The sequence below is a fragment of the Perca flavescens genome, chromosome 20 (assembly GCF_004354835.1).
Source record: "Perca flavescens isolate YP-PL-M2 chromosome 20, PFLA_1.0, whole genome shotgun sequence".
In the NCBI taxonomy this organism is placed as follows: Eukaryota; Metazoa; Chordata; class Actinopteri; order Perciformes; family Percidae; genus Perca; species Perca flavescens.
In genome coordinates this window covers 9,691,148-9,709,895 of record NC_041350.1, presented here as the reverse complement: position 1 = coordinate 9,709,895, position 18,748 = coordinate 9,691,148, and the positions used below count along the sequence as shown (strand labels likewise).

At 39.4% G+C, this 18,748-nt stretch overlaps 1 protein-coding gene across 2 annotated transcripts in view; it reads right to left on the bottom strand.

The window, feature by feature from the left end:
• lrfn5a (leucine rich repeat and fibronectin type III domain containing 5a) overlaps window positions 1-18,748 on the bottom strand; it is a 128,207-nt gene that overhangs the window by 14,560 nt on the left and 94,899 nt on the right. For both annotated transcript variants that reach the window (XM_028565905.1, XM_028565906.1), the window contains exons 3-8: window positions 11,724-11,947; window positions 9,691-9,819; window positions 9,296-9,476; window positions 8,610-8,765; window positions 7,694-7,953; window positions 5,683-6,150 (exon numbers count right to left, since the gene is read on the bottom strand). In XM_028565905.1, coding sequence (XP_028421706.1) covers window positions 5,683-6,150; window positions 7,694-7,953; window positions 8,610-8,765; window positions 9,296-9,476; window positions 9,691-9,819; window positions 11,724-11,920 — 1,391 coding nt within the window. In that variant the 5' untranslated portion in view covers window positions 11,921-11,947. The remainder of the gene's footprint in view (window positions 1-5,682; window positions 6,151-7,693; window positions 7,954-8,609; window positions 8,766-9,295; window positions 9,477-9,690; window positions 9,820-11,723; window positions 11,948-18,748) is intronic.

The window sequence follows — 18,748 nt, the reverse complement described above, 5'->3', positions numbered from 1 at the left end:
TAACAAAACAAAACAACAGGCAGAGCAGATGAGGACTAGGATAGAGGGAGACTGGGATTTGTATGTGTGTGTGTGTGTGTGTGTGTGTGTGTGTGTGTGTGTGTGTGTGTGTGTGCGTGTGTGTGTGTTCTTAAGAATTGTAATGTAAGAGTGGAGTTTGCGTCCCAGGTTCGGAGTGGATGAACTACATTTTATCTAGGCCTTAAATTAACCATTTCTCTAGAGCTTGTATTTATGGATGGCCAACACAATTTCTGTATTTTATTGATTCATTTTTAAAAGCTATCCTGGTTTAGCTCCTAGCTATACTGCCAACATTCTCCCTCCTTATGAAACAAGCTGCTCATTATTAGGGATCAACTGATACTGTTTTTTTCAAGGCCTATATCGATACAGATGATTAGTAATTAATGAAACCGATAACCGATATTTGACTGACAACCTCAGCCTGTCAGTCAGGCAATAGGGCATAGTGAACACAGTGGTGCCTGCCTGTGCAGAGGAAGTCTAAGCCCATACCGTGACAGCTTTCACCTCGCTGTTATATATTCTGTCTGCGTGGAGTTTTGAAAGGTGTAAACACGCTTGCAACCGCTAAACCGGCATTGCCGTGACTCACTGTGACTTTAACAAAGTCAACGTTGTTTCGCTCCGTCAGCACCACAGCTCTGCGTGTGTGTGTGTGTGTGTGTGTGTGTGTGTCTGTGTGTGTGTGTGTGTGTGTGTGTGTGTGAGTCGGCAGTTGGAGCGCTCTCTGTGAAGATGCAGAGACGTCAGATATGCTCGTGCTTATGTGCTCTCGGGTACCGAAATTTGGCACCGTTTGATTTAAAGTGAATCCGTCCACTGTAGTTCTGACGTTATTTTTAATTTTTTTTTTTTAACGACCTAGTTAAGGCGGCTGTCTTGCCCGTCTTGCCCGTCTTGCTCAGGCGGGCGCCTAAGCTGCAAAGTGCTGCGGGAAACCCTGTACCGGGTTAAAAAAACAGGAAATAGAAAAATGCTTTCTTTTTATGTAATATAATATTTGTATGTATAGTTTTCCCAGTAAACCTATGTGAGAGGCGAAAACCACTCAAATGCACCCTGAGATAAGGGATCACAATTATACAGCTTTGTAGGAAGGGGTCATAAGAAAAGTTTAAATTTTGACCAAAATGTCCAAATAAAGGCATAACCCAAACCACGTAATGGCTTATTATTATTATTATTATTATTATTATTATTATTATTATTTCTTTTTTTTTCCTACCCCCGTCTTTGGAGGACAACTTTATTTTTATTATAGAGCTATATTTTTTATACACAGTATGTTACATTCAGATTTAGAATTACATTCAGTGCGTTAACGGTTGCCCCACCGTGACCATTCACCCTGTTTAAGTTAGACCCTGGATCCATTTAAGGGCAGGTGGGGGATATAAAGCACCACGTACAAAGTATAACACATAACACATAAAACGCGACAAGGTGGCAAACAGAACAACAGAAGGAAGTGAGACGGGACAATAACAGAACTGACAAGACGGGACTGGACAGAACAGTTGATAAACATCAGAATGTATTATTATTAATTGGGTAGAATGATCTATGATTCATATTTGGATGATCACGGTTTCGGGAGTTGGAAAAACATGTTATGCATAAGTGTGGATGGTGTTGCTAGTGTGTGTATGTGTGTATGAGTAAAGTGATAACTGTAAGGGAAAAATAATGAAAAGGGAAAAGAAGAAGAAGAAGAAAAAAAAAGAAATGGCTTATTATTAATATAATTTTTTTTATACATACAGTATATTATGTAAAATACCTTATTAGAAAGCAGCTCTATCTTTATGTCTCTGTTCAAGGCACACATATTTTAACAGCCGTTTTTTACCATCGTCATTGTTTAGTCTATTCTTTGACTAAACAATACTATTCACCCTATTATTTGTCAATTCATTCTTCCCTTAATGCCAAAATTGCATTCATCCGAATCCCTAATTACATGCAATAATTGGCTTTAAGTCTGAATAAGAGCACATTGTACTTTGTGGCAGTTTTATGGTCGTTGCTGTCGATGCTGGCTGTGAGTTTTATTATCATCATTGACATGGCTGTGAATTGTTCAATAAAACCAGTGAGGTGCGAAGAAAAGACTGCATCTGCCGTCATGTGTAAGGTCAGCACATTATTTAGGCGACATGAACATTTCCCTGACCTGACCCTGAACTACAGTACATTTAAGGGGTTAACAGCTGAGGCTTAGATGAGAGTTGTGTGGATGACTCAATATAGTTCCTTACAGTTTGCATTCAAGAAGAAAAAGAAATGAGACCAATAGACACCCAAGGTTTCAAGATCATTTTGACAATGGATGAGTAGCGAAAAAAATGGTTGTTTTGGTAGCTATGTACTGTACATACATAATGATAATAATAATAATAATAATAATAATAATAATAATAATAATAATAATAATGAGTCCCTAAAATGTAAAGGTACAATGAATACACAGTTGTAGTGCTTTGGATTAGTGCCTTGACAGAAGGGGTCCCCAGAAATTGCAATTTAACTTTTCCTTGACGGCCGTGGAAGGACGAGCAGTGAATTTTGTGCAGGAAATAGTCCCACCCCCCTTTCCGCTAAAGCCCAAAATGGTCTCCTAAGCCCCTCCCCCCACAAGGGAGAATGAATGCGTGTGCATGAGCAGTGATTGACACGCAGTTAGACACTCCCCCTGGCCCTGATTGGTGCATCTGAACAGGGAGCTGTGGATTTTTGCAAATCGCACTACAGGCTGTAGGTGCTGCCAGAGGAGCCGGATTTATTTATTTTTTTATTACCTGCTTCATGTAGTTCTACTCGAACATAGGGTCAGTTTCAGCAAATATGACAAAGTTAGTTTTATAAGGCTTACCTACTGCACCTTTAAGCTTTACTGGGATACACAGGTGATATACAGTTGCCTAGATTGTTAATGTGGAAATTAACTGTGACTTGCCACTCTGCTAATTTTGTAATAATAAATAACAATCGCTGATCTGAAAATTGCATTTTTTGAAATATGTTAGGTCCATATGTGTTTGTGTTATGTTGTGAATGTGAAAATGAACTGCTACCTCCATTGTCAGCTCTAGCCACTGAAAAGAAATAAGCAGAGAAATCCGATTCAAACAGCTTAGCTTGTTGAATCTCAATGAGAAGTGGCAGAAATCGAGCTGAGTCTTCCTGTAGGCTTTCTATACCATGCTAGAATGGCTTGAAACAAGGTAACCAAGGCATTTTTTCCACAAACAAATGTTACAGAGTCCATGGTAGAACTTCAGACATTACAACAAAGTGAATGAAATACGTGTGGCAGGACACCTTTAAGACGTTGATTATTTAAATCGGATCGATGAGAGTTTGCTGTTGTCAGGGGGTTTGCTGTGTGACCGACTGGGCAGTAGGCCTGCCTCCAGAATAGAAATACAATACTTAAGCAGGATTACAAAAACACCATAACTGTATCAGTAAACATCGGCCTGTCTCAAGCGTCCTTGAGCAAAACAGTGAATCCCTGTCAGCTCCAGGAGTGCTGTTCTGCAGCTGACCCTGACCTCCCAGTGGAAGGAGTGGTGGGCGGGGTTTCCCTGCAGGGATCAATACAGAATCAAGTGTTACAACTATTACAGTTCGGATGTGTTCCAGGAGTTTAACTTAGCCGGGTGGATGTCCCTGTAAAAGCTTTAAACTATCACTCACTTATCCATCTGTTTACGCAGAGATCTGAACTCACAGTATGAAGGAAACATACAACTTCACTCAAGAGCATTATGTGGAGCAGGTGAGGAGTAAAGCGCAGAAATGTCAATGTGCCGAAAATCAATAAGGCTTTATTGAACCTGAAAAGTGAGTGCCCTGTCTGTGAGAATAGCACCAGTCTTCCCTCATCTGTCACCCGCTTTCCCTCTTCTTGCCCTATGTCGTTCCCCTATGCTTTCCACTAGCCTTTTCGCGTTGTCCCGCTTTTGTATTCCCTTTCTCCTGTTTGGGTAATGAAAAAAACTGAATCAATGGGTTGCTGCTTTGTGCCAGCAAAGGTGTGGAATGGAAATCAATCTGCTATTCTAAAGACAAGAGAGCTGCAAAATAACACGGAGAAACACAAATGACATCAGCGCTGAAAAAAAGAGAGGAAGGGAGAGGGGAGGATGAAGGGGAGGATGAAAAGACAGGAAGAAAGAAAGACTTTGAGTGACGTGACAGACGGAGGAAGGGTCGGTGTGGGTGGTGAAAGGCTGTCTAATCACTCCTCCTCCATGCCCCCACAGGAAGCTTTTTGTTTGTGTAGCCGTCATGCACTACGAACGTAATGCTATCCAACAAGTATTTTAAAGTCTGGAGCTGAGCATGACAATCCTAAAAAATGCTTGAGTATAAAAGAGAGAGGAGCAGAAAAAGAGAGAGATAAAAAGAGGAAAAGCAGCTATCTTGATGTGAAAAGTGATGACGCTATCTTTGCAAGACAGACAGCTATAAATCCGGCGCCATCTCTCGATGATGCGTTCTCTGAATGCGGTTAAGTGCTGATGAATTATGTACAGAGATTAGGAATAATATGCACGGCAGATAATACTATCAGATTCTTCTGTGAATGATCTGTGTTTTTTAATCATATATAGGTGATGTCACAGAGAGATAAAGACTGTAAGAGATAAAGGATTACAAATTCATAGCTTGTGGTAAAAAAAAAAAAAACAACGTAAAAACCTAGAGTATTGTCATTATCATGACCCATATGGTCAATCTCAATGCTCCCCCCGCTGTGGATGATGTTGCGTACTGATGTATAAGGATTAGCAGTGATATGAAAGGCAGATAATAATGGCAGATTTCCCTACGAAAGCTGTATGTGTTTGTTAATTCCCTCTCCCCTATTTCACCGGTGTAAATATTTAGCTCCAATAACAATCATTGCCTGCGAGATCAATCTAATCTGTGCAATCCTGAGCAAAACGGCAAAAGTCAAGAGGGACTCGCAGAGCTCTCCCTGTCAAGGCTGTCTCCGGTGAGTCCGCAGCATAGAGCGAGCTGCATTACTTTGCCCAGGTTTCCCTGAGGATCATGAACTTTATCACATCGCAGTTTATCTGGTTTCTTTGCTGTCCAATCATGTATCATCTCTGTGTCGGTCTAATATGCCCTGATATGAACTAATCTGTCTGTGCTGTAATGTAATATGCCATGACCAATAGTCTGTACATACCGTATTTCTCTGATAAAAAAACATAAGTAGTTAATCTTTAACATTACCACAATTTCTGTTTTTTTGACAGGGAAACATTTGTTATGTTCATGAAGTTATGCAAATGTAACTCATACTGAAAATACACACATTTAATCACGTAATAGCCTTTTTTATACATTTGTATTTGCCATTTCCTTTGGGTAACTTTCATATTTGCTGTACTTTATTATTGTAGTCTTTCATTTACAGGATCAAAGCATTGTAGTGCACCTGTAAGCGCACTGTTAGCCAACTTGTAGGCCTCCTAGCGACAGGATCCAAACAGGATCATTAAAATTGCATCTAATCTACTGTAATCCAATCCACACAGCTCAGACTTGAGTAATTCTCTACCTCCACATTAGCCATATCATGGTTCAGTTTTCATTGCGTACTGTCTGACTCTACTGTGATGAACGTCGTCGTCTTACCTGTAAACCAGCGAGTCATCTTGGCTCCCATTGTATTGTATCTGGAACATCCTTATGCCCGGAATATTCCTCTGGAAGTTGAACTTGATCAGCGCTGTCGATGACGTGGCCTCGGCCGTTACAACCCTCTTATCCGCCCCGCCCTTAACGTCACCCGTCACGTTGCTCCCGTTGGCTCCGCCTCGGGTTGACGTGGAAATGTCCGACGATCCCGGGTCGGGCTCCTGGATGTTGTTGGTGTTGTTGGAGATGTGGGGGAGTTTTATAATAATCAGGTCTATTGTTTGGAGGGCTTCACCAGCAGGGTTGGAGGAGATGCAGCTGAAGGAGCCAGTGTCTTTCACCGTACTGATGAGGATGTCCAGGGTCCCGTTGTTGTAGACCAATGTTCTGGAGGAGTTAGACACCAGTTTGCCCTTGGGAGAGATCCAGTGGATTGCTGGCTCTGGGTCACCTCTTGCCTTACACCTTTAAGGAGAGAAAACCAGTGGAGTTGAATGTATTAGAAACAAGACATAATGGGGACAACTGTACAGTACAAGCAGAGCATTGCTTCATGGTGGTTTCTGGACTATCTCCACCTTCCATCTGGGACTTGAGTGGGTGGGAAAAGAGGCGTAACATGATCTACTGTTTCGGCAGAGCACATTATTTGAAGTTAGAATACACTTTACGTTACAGCCTTTGAATTACAGTGTTGTAAGTACATTTGGCACATTGGACACGTATTGGGACAAATAAGTAGGTACAAGGTAAGAAGAATACTGCTGCATGTAGTTTTGGTTCAATAATTAGTTTAGGGCTGCAACTAATGATTATTTTCATTATCAATTAACATTAGTCTCGTATTGCCAGACCTATCTCCACGGCACTGTGTTATTCTGGGATTGAGAAGAAAAAAAAATTACTTTTATTTCTTTAGACCAATCACAACTGTCAGGCTTTATCCCAGCAATTAACATCAGGCATGCCAGACTAATAAATATACTGGTCAAACTAGCAAAAAAAAAAAAAGAAAAGCCCATCACCCTATTTTATTCATTATATTCATACTCACAGATTTCATTTTATTATCTCTTGTATAGTTGCATTACTGAATTGAAACGGGTACAAGACCAAAATATCTCATGAGAGCTCATGAAAGGGATTTTTCAGGGGACTTTGCTGCAGGGTCACATTGTATGCATTCCTCAAACATGGGTCTGTTATGAAATAAAGTGAGTTATTGTGGGAGTGAAAAGGGAAAATAATGTATAAAGGTAATTAGGATAGCACTCCAAATAATACTTTTTATTGCCACACGGATGTTTGGGGCAGGACGCTCTTCTTTAGGGTGTTTCAACCCTGGTCCCTTTTGAAAAGGGACAAATGAAAGCAACCCCAAGGCATGTATTTCAGAGGTATTACTATATTACTATGGTAAAATAAAGGCTGGGTAAACTATCACCATGTCATAACCAGATAAAAAAGGTATCATCAACACAAACCATGTACCACTACATTTCCCTGTCTTTTTGCAGTTGAATGTATTAAAAACATGCTGCAAAAGATGAGACATGTTAGGTGAGTTGACCCTCTGATAATGGAGCTGGAGCTGAAGACAAGACACAATAAAGAAAAGATAATAATAGTATCTCATTGATTTTCTTCGCCCCCTTTTTCTCCCCATAATTCCATATCTGAAAACATAACATCTATCATGATTTGAAGTATAACCAATATATATGCAAATGAAGTAATCATCATCTCACAGACCTCTTCTTGATTTAGATTCATCCTCCTTAAAATTGTAGCGTGATGTCCCTGTCTTCTGCTTCATTGAACAGTTGGGCATTTCATGTATTCTTGAGCGGCTCGTAAACATAATGCACAACAACACGAATGAAAACAGACAGTGTGTGACTGTGTGTTTGCATGTTAGTGGTTTAAGGGTAATGAGGAAATGTTTATATTTTCCGTTTCTGCATGTATTTATACGTATCTTTTATGTATCTCAGTTAAAAACTGATACCTGAGTATAACTCTCTGCCCTTCAAGCACCCGCATCTCATGGGAGTATCTGGTGATGAGTGGAGGTTCGCAGAGAAACTCCTCCTCAGGGATGGACCAGAAGTATCGGCCAGAGAGGTGTTGGGGCGAAGCGCACGTCTCCAGGTCGTCCTCTCTGTTTAGCCTTCGCAGCCACAGTAACTCACAGTTGCAGTGGAGAGGGTTTCCACCGAATGATAATGCAAAAGAAGTGGAGGTCATGATCCCTGATGTGGCCAGGACCTGGTAGTGTGAAACAATAATTGCAATGAAAAAAATGTTTCCCTTCTCTACCCTATGGCCTACTTCTTCCTGCAATTGGATGAGTGATTGCATAAATCACCAGGGTCAGAAAACATGAAATATGATTAAAAGTTTAGTTTAAATACCCATACATTTTAAGAAAAGTTTTACAGTGATTTAATATGGAAGTTGTCCCATTGAGCCACTATACATTTATACAGTGGCCCAACATCAGATTTCTATTATTATTAAGGGCAAAACCCTTTATCATATCTGGAAACAGAGCATGAAATTGCTCTCTTTTCACCAGTATGACCTTTTGAACATTGCAGTTAGGTGTTTCTATATAAATTATACCAATGTAAATGAACTGGCCATGTCAATACACACAAAAAAAAAAAACAACATTTCAAAAAAAAGGGGACGTCAAAACACATAAAAAGGCATTATGCGATATGTCGTTGTTGTTTAAACAGATGTCAGTTAAGTACAAAGGGAAACTGCACAATGTGCGACTCAACCATTTAGTGTGAATTCAGTTCATCTACACGCAAGGAATTGTAAGTAAGATGAAGTGCCTGATTGTGTTTCAGGGTTTTAGGCATTTTTGTTATGTTGGGTTTTTATTTTGGTGGGAATAAATCCTCTGAGAATACCTGTGCTCGTTGAAAAAGTGGGTCTGGCGGCAGCTTCAGGAGTTTATTAGAGGTGACGTCCAGCCGGTTGAGTTTCTGTAGCAGAGAAAATGTTCCCTCTGGAATGAAGTCCAACATATTGTGGTCTAAACTCAACGTATGGAGGCTAATCATTTTCTGCAGGAATAACAGAAAAAACAGAGAACATTTAATCATTTTGAAAAGGAGTAAGTGGAGGAGTTTAAAAATGTAGCGAAATGAAGAAAACACTGTCTTAATACTTCTTTCTTTATTTCTTTAGTCTTTTCAGAAAGCAAAATCCTGGTTATTGCCACAGTCCCTTTAATCTCTCATGCCTTGATGACTTGACTACTCAGTCAACTTACGTTGCAAAGCATGTTAGTAAGCTGATCCACAGAGGCACTGACATTTGTATTTCATAGAAATTGGTGGCTGACAAAGAGCACCGGTAAAATTGAAACTGCTAGCACTTAAAATGCTTAGGAATTAAGCTTAAGTGAATCTCAATGAATAGTCCACATAATGGCCTCCGCTCCCAAAAGCCCTTAAGATCTCTTAATTTAAATTTCAAATAAATGGCCAAAAAAGGTTTTACAGCCATTTAAATGTGCTTGGGATTGCATTTTTCTGAAAGGCCTCCAGCCAGACATGTTTGAAAGGCTGCTGCAGTTTAAAGAGATCCTGACCTGGATGGCCTCCCAAGGAATAGTGTCCAAGTTATTGTAACTGAGGTCCAATTCTTCCAGTGCCAGCAGGTCGTTGAATGCATCCTGGTGGATCAGCATCAGCTGGTTGTTGTTCAGAATCAGGTGGTGAAGCTTCGACATCCCGCAAAATGTATCATTGCCTATCCTCGTCAGCCGGTTACTGAGGGAGAGAGAGAGAGGAAGACAGAACGAGAGAGAGAGGAAGAAACAGAGGGAGAGAGAGGAAGAGATAGGGAGAGAGAGAGAGATTGATGAAACAGAAAGTACACTCTAAATTTGGAAATAAACAACAACATCTCCCATGTGTTAATTAATCATTTTATCCCATGATATCACAACCACATATCAGTCTATAGTTGTATGCAAATCCATACCTGTTGAGGTGTAGAGCTCTGAGGTTTTCCAAATCGGCAAAGGCATGAGGTGTGATGTAGGAGATGGTGTTTCTGGATAATGTTAGGTCCACCAGCCGTGTCATATTTGCAAAATCTTTCCTCTTCACACTGTGGACAATTGGACAAGAGACATATATCACAAGATGTCCCTTCAGCGCTAGATCTGCTCAAGCAACAGTTTTGAGTAACACCACCAAATTCCAGCTGTCGATCTCAATATTAGAGTATTTCTTTAAAGTGTGGTGTTGCTTATTAGTCTTATAATAGTGTTTATAGAGATTTTTAATGGGAAAACTCTTTCAATATTTATAAGTTAACAGAATTCACATATGGTATTCTTTTCATCCTGTGCAGCTCATTCAATAACTGCGTGTGTGAACAACTCTCTCCAAAGGCTACAAACAAGAGAACCGAGGCTCTAAACTGCAATGCTATCAGGAGACAGCCTAGAGCTGCTCCATTGACTTTGAACCAACTATGACTTACTCAGGGGGCCTTAAAGAATATGCTTTCTTCCTCACACCTAAACGAGTTTTATTTCATTGTAGTGCCGGTGGAAAATGTGCTGGAATCGTCATAAAAGGACCCTGGGCGATGCCGCTCTGTCCAAAAATTCAGCAACTTATTCTTCTTTGCCGGAGAGGCTCCAGGCTTTCTCGCCTGATGACATCATAGATCAGTGTCTCTGTTTTTCAGCTTTGAGAAAAAAAAATGTCATTCTCCCACACACATACTGAACTTTCAAAGGACTAGCATACCTAGCGCTTCAAGTATTATACATTGGTTGTTTATAATTAAATGTCAACGAAGAAATAATATATTAAAGAAACATTGTATACCATGATAACTTTTCATCTCAGGAATGAGAGTGGTAGTGGAAATAGATATGGCGTGATAGGAATATCTGACCATATTAGGACATGTTTTTGTAACATTCCTTAATGATATCCACATGGTGGAGAGATCAGATGAGGTAATGCCTTGGTATAAGACTGAAGGGTTTGGAGGAAGAGATCAGTTCCTTCTGTGCAGAGACGTGTCTCACTTCTCTTGTGTAAACAAAGAGATCTTATTTAACCCATCTACGGCTTCAAGAGTTTTCTTCATCAAAGTATTAGTTTAGAGACCGGCCAGCCACGGCAGACAATTTTTATAATTTATAAAAAAAAAAGAAACATGAAACAAATAGGTATTCATTTTAGATTGTTGAGAATTATTCACAAATGTCAGTTTAGTGAACACATTTTGAGAAGACAAGAAGCGCCAATTTTGTGGGAATACGGTACCTGAAAAGTGTATCAAGGAGGATCCTAACAAATCACTATACCAGACACTTAGTATTATTAGCAGTTTTAGTGCTAGTAGTAACAGTATCCTAGTAATTACAGTATAGTATGCTACACTTACAGTAATTGTAGATGTAGCTTAGGTTGCAGTTGCTTTTCACTAGTAGCAGTAGTTTGAGCGGTTACAAAATAGTCAGAAGAAGCAGAACATTTTTATTTCACAGTATCACTAATAACTTCTATATATTCTAATAGTCTTTATATATATATATATATATATATATATATATATATATATATATATATATATATATATATGCTCCTTGTACTGCTTGCACGACTGGAACGTTGACTTGACTTCCCTGCAGGTTTTCAAATTAATTTCACCTGACAGGGTGAAATGCCCGGAGGTGTTAAGGGAGTCCGCACATTTTACCTCTAAGAGTGATTTGTTGTTGTTGTTTTTGATACAGCATTGATGATTTTCCTTAGCTAGATGTCACCCAGTGCACCCAGACTATGCCTAAGCAGCGTTCTCGTTGAAAAGAATGACGCTGTGGTTTCATGCAATACAACTGTCCCTTGTGACAGTTCTATGTTTGTACTAGAAGTTGTTTGCGCTAAAAGTTGTCCTAGTAAGGCAGTAACAACCAAAGCAGTGTCTGCAGTATCAGCGGTATAAAGTACCAGTTCTCTAAATAGTGGTATTATTGATGTGAGCGTTACCTTGTGACAAAGTTGTCAGCAAGCCGTAGCTCCACTGTATGCCTATCAATGTTCGGCGGTACAAAGAGTAGGCCTTTCTTGGCGCAGAGGGTCGCCAGGTTAGGTGACAGGATCTGACATACGCAGCGCTTCGGGCAGATCTGTGCCCGCACCACCATGGCGACTGCCAGCATCACACACAGCCACAGCCTCTCCATGGTTACCACCCCACCTGGACACGACACCTGAGACAGACAGAGACAAAAGCAAGAGAGAAATGGAGACGTTAATGACGTTGGACTTTTTTTTTTTCTTTCAATAAGAATTGAGCATATTTGTATAAGCCATACTGGATATAAAATGTAAGGAATGCAAAGACAAAGGCATTTCTTCACCCAATTCAATTATTGGGGATTATAGCCCATTTATTGACATGGTTTTTAATATATTCCCAGTGTTTCTTCAAAGTCTTTAGTATGCAGTGCAAAGAAAAACCTGTGTGCATCACACTGCGCACACTCTTCAACAGTGTTCACTCTATTGGGTATAACTGTCTCATGCCAGGCTGGACTAATAGACTTCTTACGACACGCTGCACTTCCTTCTATATCAACACAACTGTATGCAGCTCTGAATGCAGAGAGCTATATTGAAAGTTTGAAGGTAGGATGCAGTATGGAGAAAGACTTGCACTTTACAAGTTGTTGTAAGTGTACTGTGTTAGTATGCATTAAGACTAGGGTTGCAACACTCCGGAAATATTCAAGATGAAAATCCATGGGAATTAAAAGGGAATTTATGGGAATTACAGGGTATAATGAGCATACAATGGAAATATCTGCTCAGGCTCTTTTTACGATGTCATATGCATATAAAACTAACCTTTTACCATATCATATGTGGATATAATCCATTAATTTGCCAAACAATTACATGAATTTGGCAGAAACACTTTGGATTTGAAACATGCCTTTTGATGAGTTAGCTATCTAGCAAGTTAACTAACAGGAACATTTACTTTGAATTGGGCTATGTGCAAACTTATTGTAGGCCAAGTAAACTAATTTATAAAATAAATATTTTACAATAAAGAATGAATGGAAATAGATCACTATAACCCCCCAATTACCATCTCAATTAAGTTACATCCCACATAGTAACAGCTAGCTAGCAGAAACTAGCAAAAGGTATTAACAAGCTGCTGGTTAACTGAAATATCATGATCAAAAATATATTCACTCCAGTAATATAATCAAAAGTTACATTAAAGCATGTAGTTATTTGGCTTAGACAGTGCAGTATAGGGTAGGGCTGTGCAATTAACCAACATGTAATCGTGATTATGATTTTGGCTCCCAATGATAAAAGAAAACAGAATAATCGAGAAAAACAATTATTTAGCTCAATACGTTTTGCATGTAAACTCTTATTTTCTCTTGTGTTCTGAATGAAAGAAACAACTTTTTCCACTGTTTTTTAAGTTCAATAATTGCAACATCTTTCCAGAAGTCAACGAGTAATCGTGTTAAATTATCGTGATTTTAATATTGACCAAAATAATCGAGATTACACTTTTCCCCATAATCCAGCAGCCCTAGTATAGATGTGATGGGGATGCTGGCCATTACGTGTGATGAAGAATGTGCCGCAGCATGAGAGGCATGCATGATGTCAGGCTTTATACCCGTGCGGTACATCCAGTAAGCCGGACTAAACTCACCTTGGACATTTTCTGGAAATTTACCAGGAGTCTCCGACCCTAATCAAGAATTTAAGTATTTGAACACATCAGTGACTCCTGAACATGAATTGAACTTGGCAACTGGAGTGAATCAGATTCTGTTGAAGTTAAACATCTTAATGAGCAGAAATGACTAGATGAACCCTAAGGCCTTAAAGAGTTGAATCACCATCAACTATTAGGCATCGCTAATCAAACCAGAGGAGATGTTTATTAGAGTAATTTATTGCTCAGCAGTTTTACCACACACACACACACACACACATTCAGCCATCATTAGTAAGCAGCAGTGCTTGTAGTTAATTAAGAAAGGTTTAGAGGGAGTGAGAAAGAGCAGGGTGAGGCAGGGAGAGAGAAAATGCTCATTAATGACAACCTTGATTGGGGTTTGAAGGACATGGGTGAATCAGGATTAAAGGGATCACAGTGCAAATACTCACACTCTCTCACACACATTAATACACAGACACAACACAGGCTTGGTGAGGATGAAAGCAGTTGAGATTTTGACTCAGGGGACCTTTCTCACACTTTATCATAAAAGAAAAAACCTAACCCTAACCCAATATAAAAAAAGCAGTGTATTGCAACATTTTCAGTAAGATACTAGCCAAAATAAAAAAAGATAAAAACAAGTTGTAGCTTATGGCTTTATTTATCGTAACAAATCATGCATCAATGTTTGAGAGATCAGTCAAGTCAACAGGTTGTTCAAATGTAATGTGTTCATGTTTTACACAATGAAATGATTCAGTAGTGTAATAACATAGCCCTAACGGATGGCTTTTAGAAAGGAACAGATTTCAGCGAGCTGTAATTCCGTCTCACTGAGAAGCAAAGTTAAGGTGTTAAAATCCAAATGTTTTTTTTTGTTTAATTTTGCCTCCATCTGTGGTGCGGATTCATTCCTGTGGTGTTGCTGCACTGCACTCCCCAGACATGGATTGTCAGATAAACTGTGTGGCCTGTCACTGCTCATGCTAACCCGAGGAATTAAAAAGCAGTTCTGTTATTCATTCCAAACTGGAAACATAAATCTAATGTTTGCCAGAGGGGTTTCCTGGAGAAGAACTGCCAGACTTTAGACTTTCTGCCATTTAACATGTTTTTAAATGTTAATTCATACTGAAAACATTACCATCTACAGCCGCGAGAGTGCGCTCTAGGCTTGGGACAACTATATGCTGCTCATAAAGACAACTGAGAAAGAAAAGAGATAACAAACGGTAGGTAGTAAAATATGCAGCCGAAAACGTTAATGGAGCAGCAGAAAGAAAGTTTGAAATGAGGGAGAAACTTTTGAGGGACTGGCGAACAGGTGACTCTTACTGCAGTGAAGAAAACAAAGAAAGCTAATCGGCTAATCGCGGGCTGAAGGCGAGATGGCCAGAGCTGGAGGAACGAGTTGGGAGAGGCTCGTCAACGGTGCAGTTACGTCTCCACGCCTTTTAATAAATCCATGCTCCACGCCCTGGTAGCTAGTTGTTCTGGGTGCTATTGTATAGTTCAATAACTGTTAATGTGTTACGTTAACATACCGGACACCTACCGTATTCAGCCTGTTGTTCTGGGTGCTATTGTGTAGTTGACAGATGAAAAAATTCTAAATAAATGCGACTTATAGTCCGGTCCGACTTATATATGTTTTTTTCCTCTTCATGACGCATTTTTTGACTGATGCGACTTATACTCCGGAGCGACTTATAGTCCCAAAAATACGGTAGTATTAACATATGGGATCCTATTTTAATGATCTAAGCGCACGGCGTGAAGTGCATGGCGCAGGTGCGTTTAGGACGTGTCCAAATCCACTTTTGCTAGTTTGATGGCAGAAAAAAGGGTCCGTGTGCTGGCCGCTAGGTTCAAAAGGGTTGTACCTAGTGTTTTCATTACGTAATTCATAGGTGTATTTTGGGCATAACATGCAATAAACCAATCAGAGTGTCATCTCCCATTCCCTTTAAAAGCCAGGTGTGTTTGTACCTTGGCGCATTGCTATTATGATGGCAGATTTTCACCGTGTATATGGGGTCTTAGAGCCACCAGTTATTACACATTTGGTGTGCACAAGTATTAATGGTTGCAGGACGATCTATGTGGCATTGTCTCAAAATAAACTACAGAGGTCATGTTAATCGTAAAGAAGGAACAAGTCACGAATGGCAACGGTGTCAATCATTGCTGTGTTTTTAATAGATTTGGGACCACAATTGAGATCTATGGCACAGTGGAATAAGCTATGTCAGGCTTTGGATGCACAGCCGTGACTCTTTATTATGATAAATTTATTGTCATTTTGTCTTTTGTTTACAAAAAGAAAAATATAGAATATCGCCATCCTTATCCTTTAATGTTGGCACTGAAACTGCACATCAGCAACAAGGGATATTACAATGATGTATATAGAAGGACAATTACAGAGAAGTGTTTGGAGATGAATTCAGTATCTGTTTCAGTAATTGACCTTTTTTCCTGTTGCTATCTGAATCAAGTCAGTGAGATAAAACTCTACTGCAGGTTGATATAAATGCTGCATATTCATATTATATCAAAGCATTACTCACGTCTGTCTAGCTGTGTGGTCCACTCTCTATTTAGCTCTGTCATCTCTGTGTAATTACTGAGCTGAAATCTGCTGCTACCTAAGAGGTCATACAATGCCTATTTGAATGCAGAGAAAGAAGAGCAGAAAGACAGAGCGGCAGCTTAATAGAGCGCCGGGTGACTCATATGCTACATGCAGAGAGAACAAGAGAGAGAGAGAGAGCGAGAGAAAGCTCATGACCCTTTTGACACGAAAGCAGATATCAGCTTATTAATTACTCTGAGAAATGACTGGTAATGAGAGCGAATGAGTGAGAGAGGCAGAGAAATGCAAAAGGAAACGAGGGAGAGTTATCAGAGAGGAAGAGGAAAAAAAGAGAGATCAGAGAGAGAGCTAATTAAAATGAGTGCTGAGCTGTGAAAGTAAAAGGGAGAGACGGAATTTCATTTAGCGAGAAAAGACGAGGTAGGATAGATGATGCCGGCGTCGCGCTGCCACGCTCATACGTGACACGCAAACCACATTCACTGTATGGGAAAATGTCACTTGTCTTACACATGAAGAAAAAAAAGGTCACGGTGGAATTGAGCTCAATTTCACACATTGCCTTTCCATAAACACACACAAGTCACAGACACGGTGTAGCTTGAGGTGACATGTAGGACCACTGGGATCAAATGGAATGGTGAATTAACCAAAGGGATTATGGGTAAGGAGGACAAATTAAGCTCTGTTTGTAGTAGTGTGTAAAATACGATTCTGTTTCACACATGTGTGCAGGCTGCTTTATCCACTTCTTTGAAAGCCTTCCACACTGACAGAAACAGTTCCCTAAAGGGCTCCGATAAAGCCAGTATCACCCCTGGCTTGCTCACTGATGAACAACTGGCTTCCCCGACAACTGAAATGGATTCTCCACACGCTCCATATACTGAAACTGATCTTAGGCTGCATTCATATCTCATGGGGATAACCAGCAAAAACGACTTGGCAGTAAAAAGCGACATCTTGGATGTATTCACACATTCAAACTCTTTTGAAGCTGCCAAGAAGCTATGATTGAACATTTCTGTCGACTTTTGTTGCTCTTGATCAGCTTTTTCACACTTAATTCATATGCAATTAGCCAGTGATACATCTAGGCCATACGTCTTATAGCAAACTATATATTGCAATGCTCAGAAAAATTAAGAAATCCAGTAGGTTTATTTTGTCTTCTTGTGTTCGAATCCCCATTTATTTGCATCTGAGAGCGAAGGTAAACAGCTGTGTTGATTTGGTTCGAGGCTTAAACCTTTGTTGTTGTGAAAAAAATAATGTAAAAAAAATAATGTAACCTCTTAAACCCAGTTGCTGTGTCTAGTAAAAAATTACCTAAATGCCACTAGACATCATTGTATCTGAGCTCAAAGGGCATGAACATTAAGGGCACATTTCTACAGCTAAGATCATTTAATTAATTTCTATAATAATCTTTTTCATCATGTATGATTTCATGAAGCTAACACTATTTGACAGTAATTGATACTGTAGTAGTCTGTAAAGACACAGAGTTATGACTGAGTATGTTTACATGAACACCAATACTCCACTATCATTCCGAATATGACAATATTCCAAATTTGATACAGGTCATGTAAACAGCATATTCCGCTTGGATATTCCGAATAAGGCTTTTTTCCGTATATATCATTTTCCGATTAAGACGTGGGATATTCCGGTGTTATTCGGGTTTTAGAGGTATTCTTTGGACATGTATCCATTGCATTTTTTTTATCGCAGGCTTATGGTCAGCGTTGTGCGTTGCTATGGTTTCTGTCCACAAACCAACCAGCCAACAGTTTGCAAGGCTGCAGACGCGATAAGAAGGAGAAACACAGCTACTTTTAAACATTATCAAAGACTTGGATAGCAACCGGTTTTTGGATATGCACACACATCGCTATGCCAAACTTTTCGAGAAGCTGGTTGAAGGAATAAAAAAGGGGGGTGCTGTGTTCGCACGGTCTAACAAGTCCGCCGCCACTGGTAAACTTTGAAAAAATCTTATTTTGCACGGCTACATGTAAACGGGAATATTTGTGGAATATTTACTTTCATAAGCCATGTAAACAGCTTAGTCGGAATATCGTCTTTTTTGGAATAAGGGCAAAAACGGGAATATTATGTTCATTTAAACTAGGGGTGCACGATTCAGAAAATGTCATGATTCGATTCAATATTGATTTTTAGGCTCAAGATTCGATTCAAAATCGATTTTGGATTCAAAAACGATTCTCAAACAAACGATTCACAGTATGTAAATGAAGTCCAAATGTAGTATCCCATGTTATTGCAGTAGACATACGTTTTCATAACAATATGAATCGATTTTTTGAATTCTATGAATCAATTTTGAATCGGTAGAGCTTGAATCGCGATACAAATGTGAATAGATTTTTTTGCACAACCCTAATGTAAACGTACTGACTGTACGACAAAATGTTGTAACATATATCACTTATATTTGTATTTTACTAATAAGCAAATAGTTACCACTAAGGCTTCACAATATGAGGAAAATATGCAATTGCGATTCTTCTGACTGATATTGCGATTGCTATATGATTCATGATATTGGAGGAATGATCATTTTTGGATCATTATTCTCATTATTCATTCAATATTTTTTTTTTAAATAATTACAGTGTGATTAATGCGAGAATCTATACCAAACAAAGATTTTTTCATTAGTCTGTAGGATATGATGTGTAGGATGGA